Source organism: Haliotis rufescens, unplaced genomic scaffold (assembly GCF_023055435.1).
Source record: "Haliotis rufescens isolate VD_foot unplaced genomic scaffold, xgHalRufe1.0.p SCAF_18, whole genome shotgun sequence".
Classification (NCBI taxonomy): Eukaryota; Metazoa; Mollusca; class Gastropoda; order Lepetellida; family Haliotidae; genus Haliotis; species Haliotis rufescens.
Window position 1 is genome coordinate 30,786,959 of NW_025963868.1, and position 18,399 is coordinate 30,805,357.

Genomic DNA, 18,399 nt, shown 5'->3' on the forward strand with positions numbered 1-18,399 from the left:
AATACATTTTGCCAGGAGTACGGTCAAACTATGCCCAATCAGACATTTTGTACCTATCTCTTAAGACCTACAGCGGGTACCCGGGTAGGGTCGGGTCGGGTAACAGGGGGTGGGTACCCGGGTAGTAAATATGGACTCGTCCCAGCACTACTAAATAGTGCCCTAATTATTAATTACACGAAACGTGAATTAGTAATTTTAGACTTCTCCTAAAAAAAAGAATATTTAAAATGAGTACTACATATAGTTTATCGCAAATCAAACGCATATCTGAATCACCATGACAGAAATACAAAAGTCGAAAGGTGAATATGACACATAAGGTTGAAAGCTGATAACCGATCCACGGGCTAAATAAAGTATATTATGCTCATGAGTAATGTATGTGGCGATAACTTCTACCGTCGGTAGTGTTCGTGTATTTCCGGAATCAATCGGGATGCATTACGTCATCTAAATAGCCTCGATCAAGACAAAAATTGGTCAATACGTTTCACATATAAATTATTCATATGATGGTGTTTCTCATATTGTTTGTCACATTGATATGTAATGGGGATATTATTTGATATATCTCCAAACTATAGAATTTGTCCTTTATGTTAATGCGGAAATCTCACATATTCAAAATCCAACATGGCGGCGAGTGAGTCTGGAGATGATTCTCTCTATCCAATTGCAGTTTTAATCGATGAATTAAGAAATGAAGATGTTCAGGTATACAGAAACGTTGTATTTAACGTCTGTAGATAAAGTATGTGGCGCCTAAGCACTCGCGGCGCGGAATGATTCCCTATTTTTGTATCGGCATTCCGCTGACAGAATCGCGTGCCGACATTTTATCTCGGTGTGTTTTGACAACACGATCTTGTCCAACTGGAGGTTTTATCGTTAACGCATTGCGCTTTGGACGTCAGTTGTATATCCTTATGCTTATTATAATCGTAATGAATACTGAGGAATATTTATTTCCTGATCAATCTGATATTTAATGTGTATTTGCTCAGTAAATCGAACATTTCAATTTCTGACACCTTCTTCACGTGACAACCGGTAGCTTACTATTTCTATGAGTAACAGTACTATACGTTTAAGAAATGGTTAACATTCTAAAGTTGCAAGTCTGTACATACCTACATACAATATGAAGAACGACATTTTGACAATGCTCAAGGCTTGTGTATTATGTTGGTGAGAGGTCAGAATTCATAATCGTGATTATGAATTCAGCTATGTCTTCTCTCTCATTTTCCTTGATAAACTATGATAAACATATGAGTACAGTAACTTGAGTGTGCTCTGAAAATTTATATCAGTATGATATTCAAGTGGTTCATGTCTTATCCCAATGTTTAATATGTACCGAATGCTTGGGTAATTCTCATGGCAGGCAGTTTCTTGGTGTCTATTTGTCAAAGTCTACAAATTCCTACATAAGGATTGTGAACGTCAAGTTACCTCTATATTTATCAAAACCATGCTTCTGAAGATCGTGCAGTAAAGACTCATGACTAAGTAATCCCTGTGCTGTATATCTCAAGCACCAGATATAACTGGTAGGGCTTAGCAAAGATGACATGCACTGGACAGTTTGTTAGCCATTCACAGCTCGATCACAGACAGCTGGCATCAGGAGCTGACAAACATTTATATATTTGAGAATAAATTTTCAATGAATACATATTGTATGTGCTGGCAAGAAGTAAAAATCCTGCATTAACATAGCCTGGACTGTTGAAATATGGATAATCATGCCTCAAAGTTTATATTTTTACAAAGTATGGCCATATGGCATTTTTTTCCCGGTAGCCAGTAGTAAAATCAAGAAGTCAAGCCAATATTGTAGGTAGCCACAAGCATTTGAAATTATCGTTTATCAAATAACTAGATATAATATGTTCAAGTCATAGCACTAGTCTTGAAATTGTATATTAGTGGAAACTACTTGAGTTTTGTTATTTGTGACTCAAACAATGATGCAGTTTATGTTACTAGATTATTAAGGTATATCCTTGCTTATCCAATGAGCATTGTCAACTGAAATAAAATACTAATTATATTAATATTAATGCATTTCTGTTCATTGTCGACTTTAAGCATCTTCCCGAGGCAAGAGAGTTAACTGTTAACTTTTAAAGTCCAGTTTCCACCCTTGCCGAACTAGGCTGGAATTCCTGGGCTCTATCATAGCGCCACCAGTGGCTATTACGAGTTATGTCCCTTCTGAGCCTCTCCTTTAGACCAATCAGATTCCACCTCTCCTATCAATTGCATTTGCTTGAAACAAAACAGTGGCGCCCAGTCAAGATGATCTGATCGATAATCAAGGTCTATGTTTGTGATAAAACGGGTCTTACATCGCGCAATGCGTGAGCACCTTGATTAAAAACATGAAAAGACTTGGAAAATATCTGTTGACAACGAGTTGGCGGTGCACATGCTTTGCAAATCCTGCAATCGACCGAAATCTGCACGACAGTTTACGAACTGGATTTTCATTTCGATGCACGATTTTTATTGGACTATGCCCAGACTCGTTAGTCCAGCCAAAATGTAACTCCATAATACCAGCCTAGTTCAGCAAGGGTGGAAACTGGACTTTTTTAGTCAGTTAACTCCCTTGCCTTGGGAAGATGACTTTAAGAAGTATTATACGCAAGTACAATTATTAGCAGACATGTTTTCCACAATCAGCTATTAGTATTATTTATTTTTGTGTCTTCAAGTGTGAAGCAATAGAATTTAGTTGCCACTAGATATTTTTCAAGGAAGTCATTTGGCTACCTCTGAATTTTAGACAGTAGACAAATTGAAATTCAGGTCAAATTGGCAACTGTTTTAGTCGCAACTTTGAGGCCTGATAATTCTGTTTGATCTGGTTGAATTGCAGTCAAGCTACATTCCATCAATTTGGACGGATATTGTTAAGATTAATATCCTCTTCAATCTTGTAAAAGTACGAATTTAGTAAATTAGTTTCACTAAGAAGTAGGTGAAGTTACCTTGGGTACCACTGGTTGACTGAAACCAATCGGAATTCACTTCTAATGTTGGAAATTAAGCTTGCAAGGCAGGAGATCCTTGTCATAACTGTCACAGGGATGTAGGCTGGCACTAGTCTGCTAGTATGTCGGAAGATAATAGGTATCCGGCAGCTATTATATACTGCAAGGGAAAATCCTAAAGCCAAGAAAAACCCGTGAACATCCAGGGTATAATAGGTCTTCAGCAACCCATGTTTGCCGTAAAGGGCGACTATGCTTGTTGTAAGAGGCGACTTTCAGGATCGGGTGGTCAGGTTCGCTGACTTGGTTGAAGCATGTCATCGTATCCCAATTGCGTGGATCGTTGCTGATTATGTCAATCAATGGATTTCAGATTGCTGTCATGTAGCTGGAATATTGCTGAGTGCGGCGTTCAACAACAACAAACCAACCAACCAATCATCTTATCCTGACTGATAAAGTAACTCTTGTTTTCTCCTTTTTGTTCCAGCTGAGACTGAACAGTATCAAGAAGCTGTCGACGATAGCACTGGCCCTGGGCGTGGAGCGGACGAGAAGCGAGCTCATTCCCTTCCTCACAGGTGACTTGCAAGGTTTACTGTTACCTGTACTAATACTGTAGTGTCAGTAGGTTTACCGTTACCTGTGCTAATACTGTAGTGTCAGTAGGTTTACTGTTACCTGTACTAATACTGTAGTGTCAGTAGGTTTACTGTTACCTGTACTATTACTGTAGTGTCAGTAGGTTTACTGTTACCTGTGCTAATACTGTAGTGTCAGTAGGTTTACTGTTACCTGTACTATTACTGTAGTGTCAGTAGGTTTACTGTTACCTGTGCTAATACTGTAGTGTCAGTAGGTTTACTGTTACCTGTGCTAATACTGTAGTGTCAGTAGGTTTACTGTTACCTGTACTAATACTGTAGTGTCAGTAGGTTTACTGTTACCTGTACTATTACTGTAGTGTCAGTAGGTTTACTGTTACCTGTGCTAATACTGTAGTGTCAGTAGGTTTACTGTTACCTGTACTATTACTGTAGTGTCAGTAGGTTTACTGTTACCTGTGCTAATACTGTAGTGTCAGTAGGTTTACTGTTACCTGTGCTAATACTGTAGTGTCAGTAGGTTTACCGTTACCTGTGTTAATACTGTAGTGTCAGTAGGTTTACTGTTACCTGTACTAATACTGTAGTGTCAGTAGGTTTACTGTTACCTGTGCTAATACTGTAGTGTCAGTAGGTTTACTGTTACCTGTACTATTACTGTAGTGTCAGTAGGTTTACTGTTACCTGTGCTAATACTGTAGTGTCAGTAGGTTTACTGTTACCTGTACTATTACTGTAGTGTCAGTAGGTTTACTGTTACCTGTGCTAATACTGTAGTGTCAGTAGGTTTACTGTTACCTGTGCTAATACTGTAGTGTCAGTAGGTTTACTGTTACCTGTGCTAATACTGTAGTGTCAGTAGGTTTACTGTTACCTGTACTAATACTGTAGTGTCAGTAGGTTTACTGTTACCTGTACTAATACTGTAGTGTCAGTAGGTTTACTGTTACCTGTGCTAATACTGTAGTGTCAGTAGGTTTACTGTTACCTGTGCTACTGCTGTAGTGTCAGTAGGTTTACTGTTACCTGTGCTAATACTGTAGTGTCAGTAGGTTTACTGTTACCTGTACTAATACTGTAGTGTCAGTAGGTTTACTGTTACCTGTGCTAATACTGTAGTGTCAGTAGGTTTACTGTTACCTGTACTAATACTGTAGTGTCAGTAGGTTTACTGTTACCTGTGCTAATACTGTAGTGTCAGTAGGTTTACTGTTACCTGTACTAATACTGTAGTGTCAGTAGGTTTACTGTTACCTGTGCTACTGCTGTAGTGTCAGTAGGTTTACTGTTACCTGTGCTAATACTGTAGTGTCAGTAGGTTTACTGTTACCTGTGCTACTGCTGTAGTGTCAGTAGGTTTACTGTTACCTGTGCTAATACTGTAGTGTCAGTAGGTTTACTGTTACCTGTGCTAATACTGTAGTGTTAGTTTGTTTATCTAACCTGTGCTAATACTGTAGTGTCAGTAGGTTTACTGTTACCTGTGCTAATACTGTAGTGTCAGTAGGTTTACTGTTACCTGTGCTAATACTGTAGTGTCAGTAGGTTTACTGTTACCTGTACTAATACTGTAGTGTCAGTAGGTTTACTGTTACCTGTACTAATACTGTAGTGTCAGTAGGTTTACTGTTACCTGTGCTACTGCTGTAGTGTCAGTAGGTTTACTGTTACCTGTGCTAATACTGTAGTGTCAGTAGGTTTTCTGTTACCTGTGCTAATACTGTAGTGTCAGTAGGTTTACTGTTACCTGTGCTAATACTGTAGTGTTAGTTTGTTTATCTAACCTGTGCTAATACTGTAGTGTTAGTTTGTTTATCTAACCTGTGCTAAAACTGTAGTGTCAGTAGGTTTACTGTTACCTGTGCTAATACTGTAGTGTCAGTAGGTTTGTTGTTACCTGTACTAATACTGTAGTGTCAGTAGGTTTACTGTTACCTGTACTAATACTGTAGTGAAGAATATATGTAAGTCATTACTTGTGGTTGTTTAGCTTAATTTATCTTTTTTTTATGAAGATTTAAGTTATAAGACATGCCTACATTATTTCATATACATTTAATTTCCTTGTTAAAAGAATTTCAAAAATACTGTATTATAGTATTTTAATATAACACAATATAAAGATTATGGACATTTAACTCACATGTAGGATGGGTACTTTACACTATGCTGAGAGAGTCTGCAATTAAATTTTAATTGCATGGTTGCAATTAAATTTTAATTGCATGGTTTGGTCTGTGCCTGGCATTTTGAATGTGTGACAATAGTTTCTCGTATAAAATCACAACAACCCTTTACAAAATCTGTTGTTCCAGCAAATTCTGGATTTGCAGCTCAAACAACGAGTCACATTGTTCTTTCCTCTGTTAAATCAAAGCCAATCGAAATCTTTCAAACTTAACGATATAGATGTTGCACTGACCTAGTCGACCGTTTTCATTATATTTTTTGTCCTCGCACACATCATCACTAGCAGACAAAACTTGGGTTTTAACAGACGTTTTACCACAGCTATTCGTGCTTGATTCTATAGATTTGTCGACCCGTGAAGATTCCAGTGTAGAATAGGTCTTCAGCAACCCATGCTTGCCGTAAAAGCATCAGGCTTTCCTCCCACATTAAGCTGACACACAGTGATATAACTGGAATACTGCGGCGTTAACCCCAACTCAACTTACTCACTCGTTTTGCATCTCTTGCTTTTGATAAATAACAGACGAGTTCAAGTGAAAAAGCACTATCTATCTATCTATCAATCATTTCACCTCACCTCCCCTATAGTATAACCAACAGTCGGACTAATTTTAGAGCCATGGTGTTGTAGGGCTTCTTTAGTGACTCTGACCATGAGTCATGACCGTGAGTCATGACAAGTCAATGTTCCTGTTTACCGGTGCTTACCAGGTTTTTACCGGTAAAATTAGGCATGGACCGGTAATTCATGTGACTGCCAGTCCCTGTGGACCGGCAAATAAAGTACCTTATGAATCTTTGTTGTTGAACAAAACATTGGTGATATTCATATAAGTACATTTTTCGTACAAAATCAGCTTGTTTGTTGCCATCAGGGTTTCCCCTTGTCTATTTCTAGGTTAAATATCCATTTGTAGCGACTTCGTCTCGAAATATTTTTTAAAAAAAGAGACAAAATTGTGACTGAAGTTTGTGTGAATGATGTAAAGATCTAACTTAGTTACTTCAGAGATGACATCTCTGCACTGAACATGATATTGGAAGAATTAAAACCAAATAATTTTCATACATTTTTTTATTTGTTGAAAGTTGGGACTGGCAAAAAATAGGGGGGCTGGTAATTTTTAGAGTTGCCAGTCCACAAGGACTTGCAGTTTCAAAGGCCAGCGGGAACACTGACAAGTGGCCTTGAATTGAGACCAGTGGTGATATATGATGTCAGTTTCTCGACACTGGGCAGAGATAATGGTTTTGATCCACTGACAGATTTGACAATCTCACTGCCAAGTAGATAACAACAGCCTTTTGTTTGATATCAAAAACAAATTCAGATATGAGACTCCATCTCTAAGGCCTTTATACGGGGCGGTCGGGTAGCCTAGTGGTTAAAGCGTTCGCTCGTCACGCTGAAGACCCGGGTTAGATTCCCGACATGGGTACAATCTGTGATGCCCATTTCTGGTGTCCCCTGCCGTGATGTTGCTGGAATATTGCTAAAAGCGGTGTAAAACCATACTCACTCACTCACACTTCATCGGACACAACAGATACAATTTATTCTGTAATTCTGGCCTCTTGAAGCTTATATTTTTCTGCCCTTTTCAGCGTTAGAAATTGGCACTAGTTCTATTGTCCTTACCAAACTGCCCAATAGTAAAGGTATCCTAAGGACTAGTAGAAATTGGCCCATTTTTAGGGTTTTGCTATATGTTATCATTATAAGGACTAGTGGACAAAAACTGTTAGTTTCTAACCCTGCTTTTACAGGATTTTAACACAGATGGCACAAAGATATTTTCATGAGTTTACAAACTTTCAGGACAGGCTGTTTCACCATTACCAGATTTTTCAGGACGTTTTGTATGACCCATCTGTCAACGTCCTAGAAATTGAACTCACTTGAAACTGTGTGTTATTGCATGCAGAGGGCAACAGTTCGGTACTGATAAGACTGTAAGCTGCTATTGATTCCTGGCTAATTGTCGGGAGTCCTTGAGTGGAATTGTTGCATTCTCGTGTCTGTGTGATTACACTAAAGCTTTTTGTCATGAAATCTGGGAGGACATTATCAGGGATCAGGGCTCCAAATAATTTCTTTAGTCCTTGTAATTTGAGTATTTACGTTGTCATTCACATTGGGTATTGACAGTTTCTTTGGGTATTTAGTAGGGCTGCAACAAATACACTATGAGGCGAATATCACGAATATAGGGTAACGAATACGAATATTAATTCACAATTACAATAACAAGTCAGCAGTTTATGTATTATTTATTATATTCAGTGAAACAATAACATCATAATTTATTTGCCATGGTTTGTTAATTATTGATAAATTATACATTTATATACTGCACGTATCCAGGTACTAGTATCTGCTCAAATGCGACAATGACCAGTGAAAACAATACTATCAAATTAAATATTATTACAGTGTTGTCATTGAAAGAAATCTGCATATAATATGTTTTAGGTACAGGGTATGTAAATATACATGATAGCATATTCATAAATATTCGATTCTAGTTGCCATGTATAACAAATTCAATTCCTGAATGGTTACGGTTCGATTCAGCGAATACGCGAGTGAATTGTAACAGCCCAAGTATTTAGTAACTATTTACTTTGGTTGGGTATTTTTGCACCAATGTAAGACAGTTTTTTGAAAATAATTTTGCTTGAAATGTTGTTTCAGGTGATTTTTAATTTGTATCGTGTATGTGTGCTGTCCCCAAGCGTGTAACGCGTAACTTTTATAGTCAGTTAACTTGCCTCAGGAAGATGGGTCCAGACTTGATTATTTACAGACCGCCGTCATATAGCTAGAATATTGCTGAGGGCGGCGTTAAACAACAAACAAACAACAAACATGCTGAATTTGTGACACTGCCTGAATAAAGTCTTGAGAATTTAGCCACTAGTCTGAAGCCAGAGTCTAGGAAAATTTCTTCCAGATGAGTAAGTTTTGCTAATACAAGTCCATTTGTCAACATTAACGATTAAGATCTACTGACAGGCTCCTTCATGTAGACTCAACAGTTTTTGTCACAGATTTGCTCATTTTTACCTATAGAGCGTGGTGGCTAGGGGCATTGTGCCAGTTGGTTGAACTTCAACTTCTGTTTCAGACACGATATATGATGAAGACGAGGTCTTATTGGCGCTGGCGGAGCAGCTAGGACAGTTCACACCGCTTGTCGGTGGCCCGGAGTGTGTCCATTGTCTACTGGTAAGTTCACTCTGAAAACAACCCTGCCAAGATTTGTATCATTCATTTAGTGCCATAGTGTTGCAAGCCAGTAGATCCAAGGCAATTGGGGGGCACGGGAGACCCGGTCGTCTAAGGCGCAGCGATTCGATGTGCTGAGTTGCGTCCCTTGGGCATGCCAGAAAATGATTGTGGGTTCGAATCCCGGTTCACCCCAATTGTTTCTAGGTTTGTCAGCACCATACCCGTGCTGGTGGGTTTCACCAAAGTGGTAAACGTCTGAGACCTGCATCATTTCGGGCTTTCCTCCCATGTTAAGCTGACACGCTGCGACATAACTGGAATACTGTTAAAAGCAGCGTTAAACCGAACTCACTCACTCCAAGGCAATTGTGGTTGCTTGACTCAATTCCCAATGTTGCCTTAAGATCATTCATATCAATTTAAATTTGCTATATATCATTCATCTGAGATCAAAATTGGTCAAGCTGCCGATATCAAATGATATTTTCAGGATTTTTTATGGGATTTTTCTTCTAAGTTTGAAAAGTATTTTTAGGTCATTTTGGATCACAGTATTTAAGTATCGGCAATGAAGTGGTCAGAATCCCTTCTTTGTGACACTGATGAGGCAGTGTTTGTATAAGCATCTAATCTGAAGATGGCCGTGAAGTGCAGATATTGATCTGTCCGAACTTAGCTGACTGATTGACCGTGCAGGCCAAGCTGCTTGACAGGGTGAGGTCCCGGTGCTGGATTAGCCAGATGACATCACTGGAAACTACTGTCTTGGGGGTTGTACACTGTAGTTGCTCCTTGGAAGAGAACAGCCCAGTGGTATTGTGTGGACGTGGTTTACACAGGAACTCACTGTGATCCATTGATACTGAATTGGAGTAGTTCTGGTGTTGCCTTGGTTGTACACTGCAGTTGCTCCTGGGAAGAGAACAGCCCAGTGGTATTGTGTGGACGTGGTTTACACAGGAACTCACTGTGATCCATTGATACTGAATTGGAGTAGTTCTGGTGTTGCCTTGGTTGTACACTGCAGTTGCTCCTGGGAAGAGAATAGCCCTTGGTGTTGAGTGGATGTGGTTTACACAGGAACTGTGGTCCACTGATACTGAATCAGTGTAGTTCTGGGACAAGGAAGGAAGAGAATAGCCCTTGGTGTTGAGTGGACGTGGTTTACACAGGAACCAACTGTGGTCCATTGATACTGAATTGGTGTAGTTCTGGGACAAGGAAGGAAGAGAATAGCCCTTGGTGTTGAGTGGACGTGGTTTACACAGGAACTGTGGTCCATTGATACTGAATTGGTGTAGTTCTGGGACAAGGAAGGAAGAGAATAGCCCTTGGTGTTGAGTGGACGTGGTTTACACAGGAACTGTGGTCCATTGATACTGAATTGGTGTAGTTCTGGAACAAGGAAGGAAGAGAATAGCCCTTGGTGTTGAGTGGACGTGGTTTACACAGGAACTCACTGTGATCCATTGATACTGAATCGGTGTAGTTCTGGTGTTGCCTTGGTTGTACACTGCACTGGGACAAGGAAGGAAGAGAATAGCCCTTGGTGTTGAGTGGACGTGGTTTACACAGGAACTCACTGTGATCCATTGATACTGAATCTGTGTAGTTCTGGTGTTGCCTTGGTTGTACACTGTAGTTGTTCCTGGGAAGAGAACCACCCTTGGTGTTGAGTGGACGTGGTTTACACAGGAACTGTGATCCATTGATACTGAATCTGTGTAGCTCTGGTGTTGTCTTGACTATGCACAAGTTGGAGTAATGATGGCAGCTGTCTGCTATAGTCTGCCTGATCTCTGCTGGATCATCACCACAGTGACTTAAAGTTTTCTCTACTCCAGCACATTTTCCACGTCTGACCCAAGCAGACTTCAACATGTTCCTCTTGTGACAACAAAAAACTTTCAAGTGTTTTCTTGTGTTTGTTAAACAGACTACATTTTCTTCTGTCACCACAACAGATTTTCTGATCCATTGGTGTTTAGACCCGCTGTCCTGCTTAAGTTGGTCCCTCTTGGGTCGATACATTGCCCCCCTTTGCTTGACCTGCAGCAGCAACTATGTCCAGCCCCTCCCCAGTGTTTGCCCCAGGGACTCCGCCCCCGTTCCACCACTCCCCCTTTTTTGCTCCAAGTGCCCCTCCCCCATCCAGCTCCTCCCCAGTGTTTGCCCCTGGGACCCCGCCCCCGTTCCGCCACTCCCCCGTGTTTGCCCCAGGGACCCCGATCCCGTCGAGCCCCTCCCCAGAGTTTGCCCCCGGGACCCCGCCCCCTTCCCGCCACGCCTGGTGCGTCCCTGTGTACACTCTACCAGCCTGCCCCGGGGCCTTCTACATGGTGCAAGACAACTACTTCAACAAGGCCGCTGGGGCGACAACACCCGTCCCAACCCTGCCTGAAGTACCCAAGTTTGAGTTCAAGTCCAAGCTGACCAAACAGAAATCCATGGATGATGGTCTACTGCCCACAGAACAGAAACCGTCCTTGCCACTAAAGGACAGTGACCCTAGATCTTCTTCACGACGGTCAAAGCCCCGCCCCCATTCCCTGTCTCTTTTACTCAGTCAGATTAAGCCACATCCTCATTCACCCCCACTGCCTGTACGTTCGTCCGATAAAAGAGGAAGTGGCAAACAGAAAACGTCGGCTTCCAAAAATTCAGTTTCTTCCAAGCTGCAGCGACAGCAGACGGTTGACAAAAAAAAATATTTACCAGATGTGAGTTGTAGACGAGTTTATGCAAGTTCTAATTGGGTTAGCTGTGCTTATGATTATACAGATAACACTCAAGATGTTTTGAAAATGATGCCATGAGTAAGCATAGGCTAGAATACTTACATATTGATATGCAGTCTGAAAATTATTGACATTAGGTATCATTCTTCCATCAACAAATAGTCCTGGGGAATTCTTTTGGCACATGACATGCAAGAGTGAAAGGCCACAATCATGTGATGGAAAATATTCACAAAAAAGGGTTTGTGGCTGCACTAAAATTTTGATTCAGGAATCATTAAACTTGGCACACGCCTTTTCTGTGAACATGATGATGGCCGCTGTTTAGCTGTTTGGTTCAGATAAGTTATGATGTCTCAGAGCTCCAGATAAGCTTTTGGTGTTGTGGGTATTTTACCCATGCATTTTAAAATCATTGGGTATCAGTAATTCTATCTGGGTATTCAAATTTCTGTTACCCACTAGTTTTTACACATGTGGGTATTTAAGTGAAATATGTAAAAAAAAAGTTTGGCAAGGTTGACGGAATGCCCGGTTATAATTTCAAAATAAGTTGCTGATTTGCGAATCAAATACGCAGAGTTACTTCACAATATTTTGATGTTACGCACAAGTTATATTTTTGAAGTGTATCTGTAATACTCGTTGCGTATTTGATACGCTTGAGGGGGCACGGGTGGCCCAGTCGTCTAAGGCGCCGCGATTCGATGTGCAGAGTTGCGTCCCTTATGATTGTGGGTTCGAATCCCGGTTCGCCCCGATATGTTTCTAGGTTTGTCAGCACCATACCCGTGCTCGTGGGTTTCACCGAAGTGGTAAACGTCTGAGACCTGCATCACTTCGGGCTTTCCTCCCACATTAAGCTGACACGCCGCGATATAACTGGAATACTGTTAAAAGCGGCGTTAAACCAAACTCACTCACTCACTCACTGATACGCTTGGATTATGTTTTACTGCGTATTTCTGCATTTCTGATCTGGAGCTCTGATGTCTGCAGCTGTTGTAGATGATGCTAATGTTTGTTGTCTGCCCTCACAGCCGCCTCTGGAGAGCCTGGCCACTGTGGAGGAGACTGTGGTGAGAGACAAGGCAGTGGACTCCCTGCGACAGATCGCCGCCGAGCACTCCCCCGCGGACCTGGAGAACCACTTTGTCCCCCTTCTGAAGAGGCTGTCAGCTGGTGAGTCAGCCCTCTTTGAGATTGTATAGATTGTACCCGTGAAGATCCGGGGTAGAATAGGTCTTCAGCAACCCATGCTTGCCGTAAAAGGTGACTAGGATTGTCTGAGGTGACTAACGGGATCGGGTGGTCAGGCTCGCTGACTTGGTTGGTGCATGTCACCATATCCCAGTTGCGTGGATCGATGCAGGTGATGTCAATCATTTGATTGTCTGGTCCATAATTATTTACAGACCACCCTCGTATAGCTGGAATATTGATGACTGCAGCGTTAAACAAGAAACTATGTTGCAAAGTAAAGACTGTACCAAGCAAGGTTTGCAATATACTGATGGATATGAATAAGGAACACTTAGTTTTAGACACAGTGAAATAATATGCTGTCATGGGTTCTTAGCCCTGTCTACCTAATATGATTTGGAAACAATGGACACAAACACATCTCAACATTTGATTCTGTTGAAGTATGCGTGCCATTTCAAATGTACTGAAACCGCCTCCGTTGTCTAGTGGTAGAGCGTCCGCCCGGAGTGTGGAAAGTCTGGGGTTCGATCCCCGGCCGCATCATACCAAAAGACGTCAAAAGATGGTACTTGTTGTTACCCTGTCTGGCGCTCGGCATTAAGGGGCTAAAACAAGGACTGGTCCGCTCGGAGTCAGTATACTGTGTCTGAGTGGGGTGTTCATGTTAAACTGCGGCATGGCATCTCAGTGTCCTGGCACTCAAAATCAGCATCAGTCCGGACTAGTACAAGCAGCCACGCACACATACATGCACGTCGCTATATAAGTGCAATAATCGCGACGCGACGTTAAACCCCATTTCACCTCACCTATAATGTACTGACATTATGTATGTATGTTTCCTTGTTCCCTTATTTGTTTCCATCAGTATTATATATGAGAACATATGAATCAGTCCGAACAGCATCAGTTGTAAAGTGTAGGGCTGCGACGAATACACACTATGAGGCGATGACGATTCATATCACGAATATAAGGTAACGAATTCGAATATTAATTCACAAATACAATAACAAGTCAGCAGCTGATGTATTATTTATTATATTCAGTGAAACAATAACAACATAAATTATTTGCCATGGTTTGTTAACTATTAATATATAATAAATTTATAGACTGCACTAATCCACGTACTAGTATCTGCTGAAATATGACAATGACCAGTGACCACAATACTGTCAAATTAAATATTATAAGAGTGTTGTCTTTGAAGAAATCTCAATCTCATTAAAATCAGATCTTAGTTCTCGTTATCACTAAACAAAGATCTGAGGACATCCCATTATGGGTCACGTCAGAATGACCTTTCGTCCGACCAATCAAAGCGTCGCTTACCAGATCATGAAAGAGACAGTTGTAATATGTTTTCTGATCATGCAACCTCGAAAACGTTAACACGGTGTATTCCGAACGACAATTACGGCCTGTATGACTGATTCCGTCAAAATTATCGTCTATCTCTCGCTTCCGTGGGATAAACATTTGAACGGGGGAGGTGTTGCACAGTACACGGGAAACACTGCCATACAATCTCAACCATATATTAGACATTCTGGAATGTTCGTTTGTTCAGTTTTCAGAATTTTAATCGAGAACTGTGTCAACATATTTTTCAAGTTTAGTCTGAAATGGAGGTCGCCAGGCCGAAAGGAGTGCCGTAAAGCTCGAGAAAGCTGCTTTCAAATTGGCTGATGTCGACTTTTTGTTAGACATTTCAGTGGTCGGTCAAAGTTCACATAAGGTCGTTCTGACGTGACCCAATCTTTGTTTAGCGACAGCGGGAACTTAGATCTGATTTGAATGAGATTGAAGAAATCTATGCCTATAATATGTTCTTATGGATATTTTTAGGTACATGGTATGTGAAGGCACATGATTGCATATTCATACATGTTCAGTTCTGGTGGCCACGAATAACAAACTCAATTCATGAATGTATACGGTTCGATTCACTGAATACGCGGGTTAATCGTAACAGCCCTAGCAAAGTGACAAGCTAGTGACTTCCTGTCAAGCGTTATGTGTATACAGGCTTACCAGCCAACTTTTATGGTTTTTTACAAGACTGCACCTGGAGAGCCCAATAGCTAGGATCACCTGGGTTAAAAATTCCTTTGTATTTTCCCTCCTCCGTGGAAACAATATGCTACAGATGCCATGTTATGGTAAAAGTAGTAGTTTACAAAGAATTGTCACAGGCCTTTACATAATTTTACTAGTCTCTGACGACCCATAAAAGATTCCGGGGTAGAATAGGTCTTCATCAACCCGCGCTTGCCGTAAAAGGTGACTATGCTTGTCGTAAGAGGCGACTAACGGGATCGGAGGGACAGGCTCGCTGACTTGGTTGATGCATGTCATCGATCCCAATTGCGTGGATCGATGCTCATGATATTAATCACTGGATTGTCTGGTCCAGACTCGATTATTTACAGACTGCCGTCATATAGCTGGAATATTGCTGAGTGCGGCGTTAAACAACAAACCAACCTACCAACCAACTAGTCTCTGACTGGTACACTTATTTTAATGTCTGACCCTGTAGCTGTGAACCTGGCAAGGGAAATAAAGCTTATTGAATGTACGAAGGTGGTCATTAGACAGATCATTCTGGCACACACAAATTTCACTGAAAATAAGCTTTTGTTACTTGTGAACACTTCATGCAGTGTGAGTGGGTATGAATTAGGGCTGTTACAATTCACTCGCTCGCGTATTCGGTGAATCGAACCGTATACATTCATGAATTGAATTCGTTATTTGTTGCCATTAGAATCGAATATTTATGAATATGCAAGTATGTGCATTTACATACCCTGTACCTAAAAATATCCATAAGAACATATTAAATGCATAGATTTCTTCAAACACAACACTCTTATAATATTTAATTTAACAGTATTGTGGTCACTGGTCATTGTCACATTTGAGCAGATACTGGTACCTGGATAAGTGCAGTATATAAATGTATAATATATTTATAATTAACAAACCATGTAAAAAATATTATGTTAATGTTTCACTGAATATAACGGGGGCACGGGTGGCCCAGTCGTCTAAGGCGCCGCGATTCGCTGTGCAGAGTTGCGTCCCTTGGGCATGCCAGAAACCTATGATTGTGGGTTCGAATCCCGGTTCACCCCGATTATGTTTCTAGGTTTGTCAGCACCATACCCGTGCTCATGGGTTTCACCGAAGTGGTAAACGTCTGAGACCTGCATCACTTCGGGCTTTCCTCCCACATTAAGCTGACACGCCGCGATATAACTGGAATACTGTTAAAAGCGGCGTTAAACCCAACTCACTCACTCACTGAATATAACAAATAATACATCAACTACTGACTTGTTATTGTATTCGTGAATTAATATTCATATTCGTTACCCAAAATTTGTGATACGAATCGTATTCGCCTCATAGTGTATTCGTTGCAGCCCTAGTATGAATATGTAACAACTACTGAAGCCTCAGTTGTCTTCCCTTGCAGGAGACTGGTTCACGTCCAGGACGTCGGCCTGTGGGCTGTTCTCTGTCTGCTATCCCCGTGTGTCCAACAGTGTCAAGTCCGAGCTCAGACAGTGAGTTGCTTCTTGTACTATATACCTACATATATTTGATCTATGATTTAAATAAAGCTTCCATGAGCAGCGGTAGAAATTAACATATTTATTCCGCTAGTCCTTATAATGATAACATATAGCAAAACCCTTAAAAATGGCAAAATTCTACTGGTCCTTAGGATACTTTAACTACTGGGCAGTTTGGCAAGAACTATAGGACTAGTTTCAATTTCTAACACTGATGAGTGGTAAATTTGAAAAAAAATGTTGGTTTTGCTAAATTGTACAATGTTGCACTGAATGCAATGCTAAAATTCAAGCATTTTACTCTTTGGTGGGAGAGACCGAATATTTAAAACGATTTCAACAATGGTCAACACCTAACATGTTTGCACAACATTGTTTTCAGTACTGTGTCATAAATAATGTGACCCGTGAAGATTCCGGGGTAGAATAAGTCTTCAGCAACCCATGCTTGCCGTAAAAGGTGACCCAGCTTGTCGTAAAAGGCGACTAACGGGATCGGGTGGTCAGGCTCGCTGACTTGGTTGATGCATGTCATTGATCCCAATTGCGTGGATCGATGCTCATGATATTAATTACTGGATTGTCTGGTCCAGACTCGATTATTTACAGACTGCCGTCATATAGCTGGAATATTGCTGAGTGCAGCGTTAAACAACAAACAAACAAACATAAATAATGTGATTAATTTTGTAAAATACACAAAGACTTTTTCGAGAACAATGTGATCCTCTGGGCTGCAGTATTTCAGTTGGTTGTGTGTGTTGTGCTACAGGCACTTCCGGAACCTGTGCGGTGATGACACGCCCATGGTGCGTCGCGCTGCGGCGGGGAAGCTGGGGGAGTTTGCCAAGGTGGTGGAGACAGAGTACCTCAAGTCTGAACTCATCCCCCTCTTCACCGCACTAGCACAGGACGAGCAGGTAAGGGGAGACAACTTGGTAACTTCTCTCTCTTTCTTTTCTCGCCTAGGCTTTGTACAGCTTTGACAGCAATATGCAGTTTACCTCACTTTTACATTTAGTGTCTTTGACGTTAGGAAGTATTCAGGGATTCTCATGCTGATGGATTCCGGGGTAGAATAGGTCTTCAGCAACCAATACTTGCCGTAAAAGGCGACTATGCTTGTCGTAAAAGGCGACTAACGGGATCGAGTGGTCAGGCTCGCTGACTTGGTTGATACATGTCATCCATCCCAATTGCATGGATCGATGCTCATGATGTCAATCACTGGATTGTCTGAGACCTGCATCACTTCGGGCTTTCCTAGAATCCTGGTTCGCCCCAATTATGTTTCTTGGTTTGTCAGCACCATACCCGTGCTCGTGGGTTTCACCGAAGTGGTAAATGTCTGAGACCTGCATCATTTCAGTCTTTCCTCCCACATTAAGCTGACACGCCGTGATCTAACTGGAATACTGTTAAAAGCGGCGTTAAACCCAACTCACTCACTCCCTTACTGAGGAGTTATGGTTTAGTTGGTATCTGTGCATGTACAGTATGAAGGACGTACTTGTCATCACTACACCAAGTTGACAGTGTAGAGTGAATTTGCTGGAACATGGATACTGTCTTGTACATGTTTGTTGAGGGGCGGTCGGGTAGCCTGGTGGTTAAAGGTTCGCTCGTCACACCGAATACCCGGGTTCGATTCCCGACATGGGTACAATGTGTGAAGCCCATTTCTGGTGTCCCCCGCCGTGATATTGCTGGAATATTGCTAAAAGCGGCGTAAAACCATACTCACTCACTCACTTGTCACGCCGAAGACCCGGGTTTGATTCCGGACATGGGTACAATGTGTGAAGCCCATTTCTGGTGTCCCCTGCCGTGATA

At 41.3% G+C, this 18,399-nt stretch overlaps 1 protein-coding gene across 6 annotated transcripts in view; it reads left to right on the forward strand.

The window, feature by feature from the left end:
* The first annotated feature begins 589 nt into the window (after positions 1 to 589).
* LOC124115505 (serine/threonine-protein phosphatase 2A 65 kDa regulatory subunit A alpha isoform-like) overlaps positions 590 to 18,399 on the forward strand; it is a 34,064-nt gene continuing 16,254 nt past the window's right edge. For 2 of the 6 annotated variants that reach the window (XM_046476521.2, XM_046476522.2), the window contains exons 1-6: positions 590 to 717; positions 3,496 to 3,586; positions 8,932 to 9,032; positions 12,814 to 12,955; positions 16,467 to 16,557; positions 17,339 to 17,486. In XM_046476521.2, coding sequence (XP_046332477.1) covers positions 637 to 717; positions 3,496 to 3,586; positions 8,932 to 9,032; positions 12,814 to 12,955; positions 16,467 to 16,557; positions 17,339 to 17,486 — 654 coding nt within the window. In that variant the 5' untranslated portion in view covers positions 590 to 636. Of the gene's footprint in view, positions 718 to 3,495; positions 3,587 to 8,931; positions 9,033 to 10,220; positions 11,756 to 12,813; positions 12,956 to 16,466; positions 16,558 to 17,338; positions 17,487 to 18,399 lie in introns of those variants that run through there. The other 4 variants (XM_048398601.1, XM_048398599.1, XM_046476520.2 and 1 more) reach the window with 4 other exon arrangements.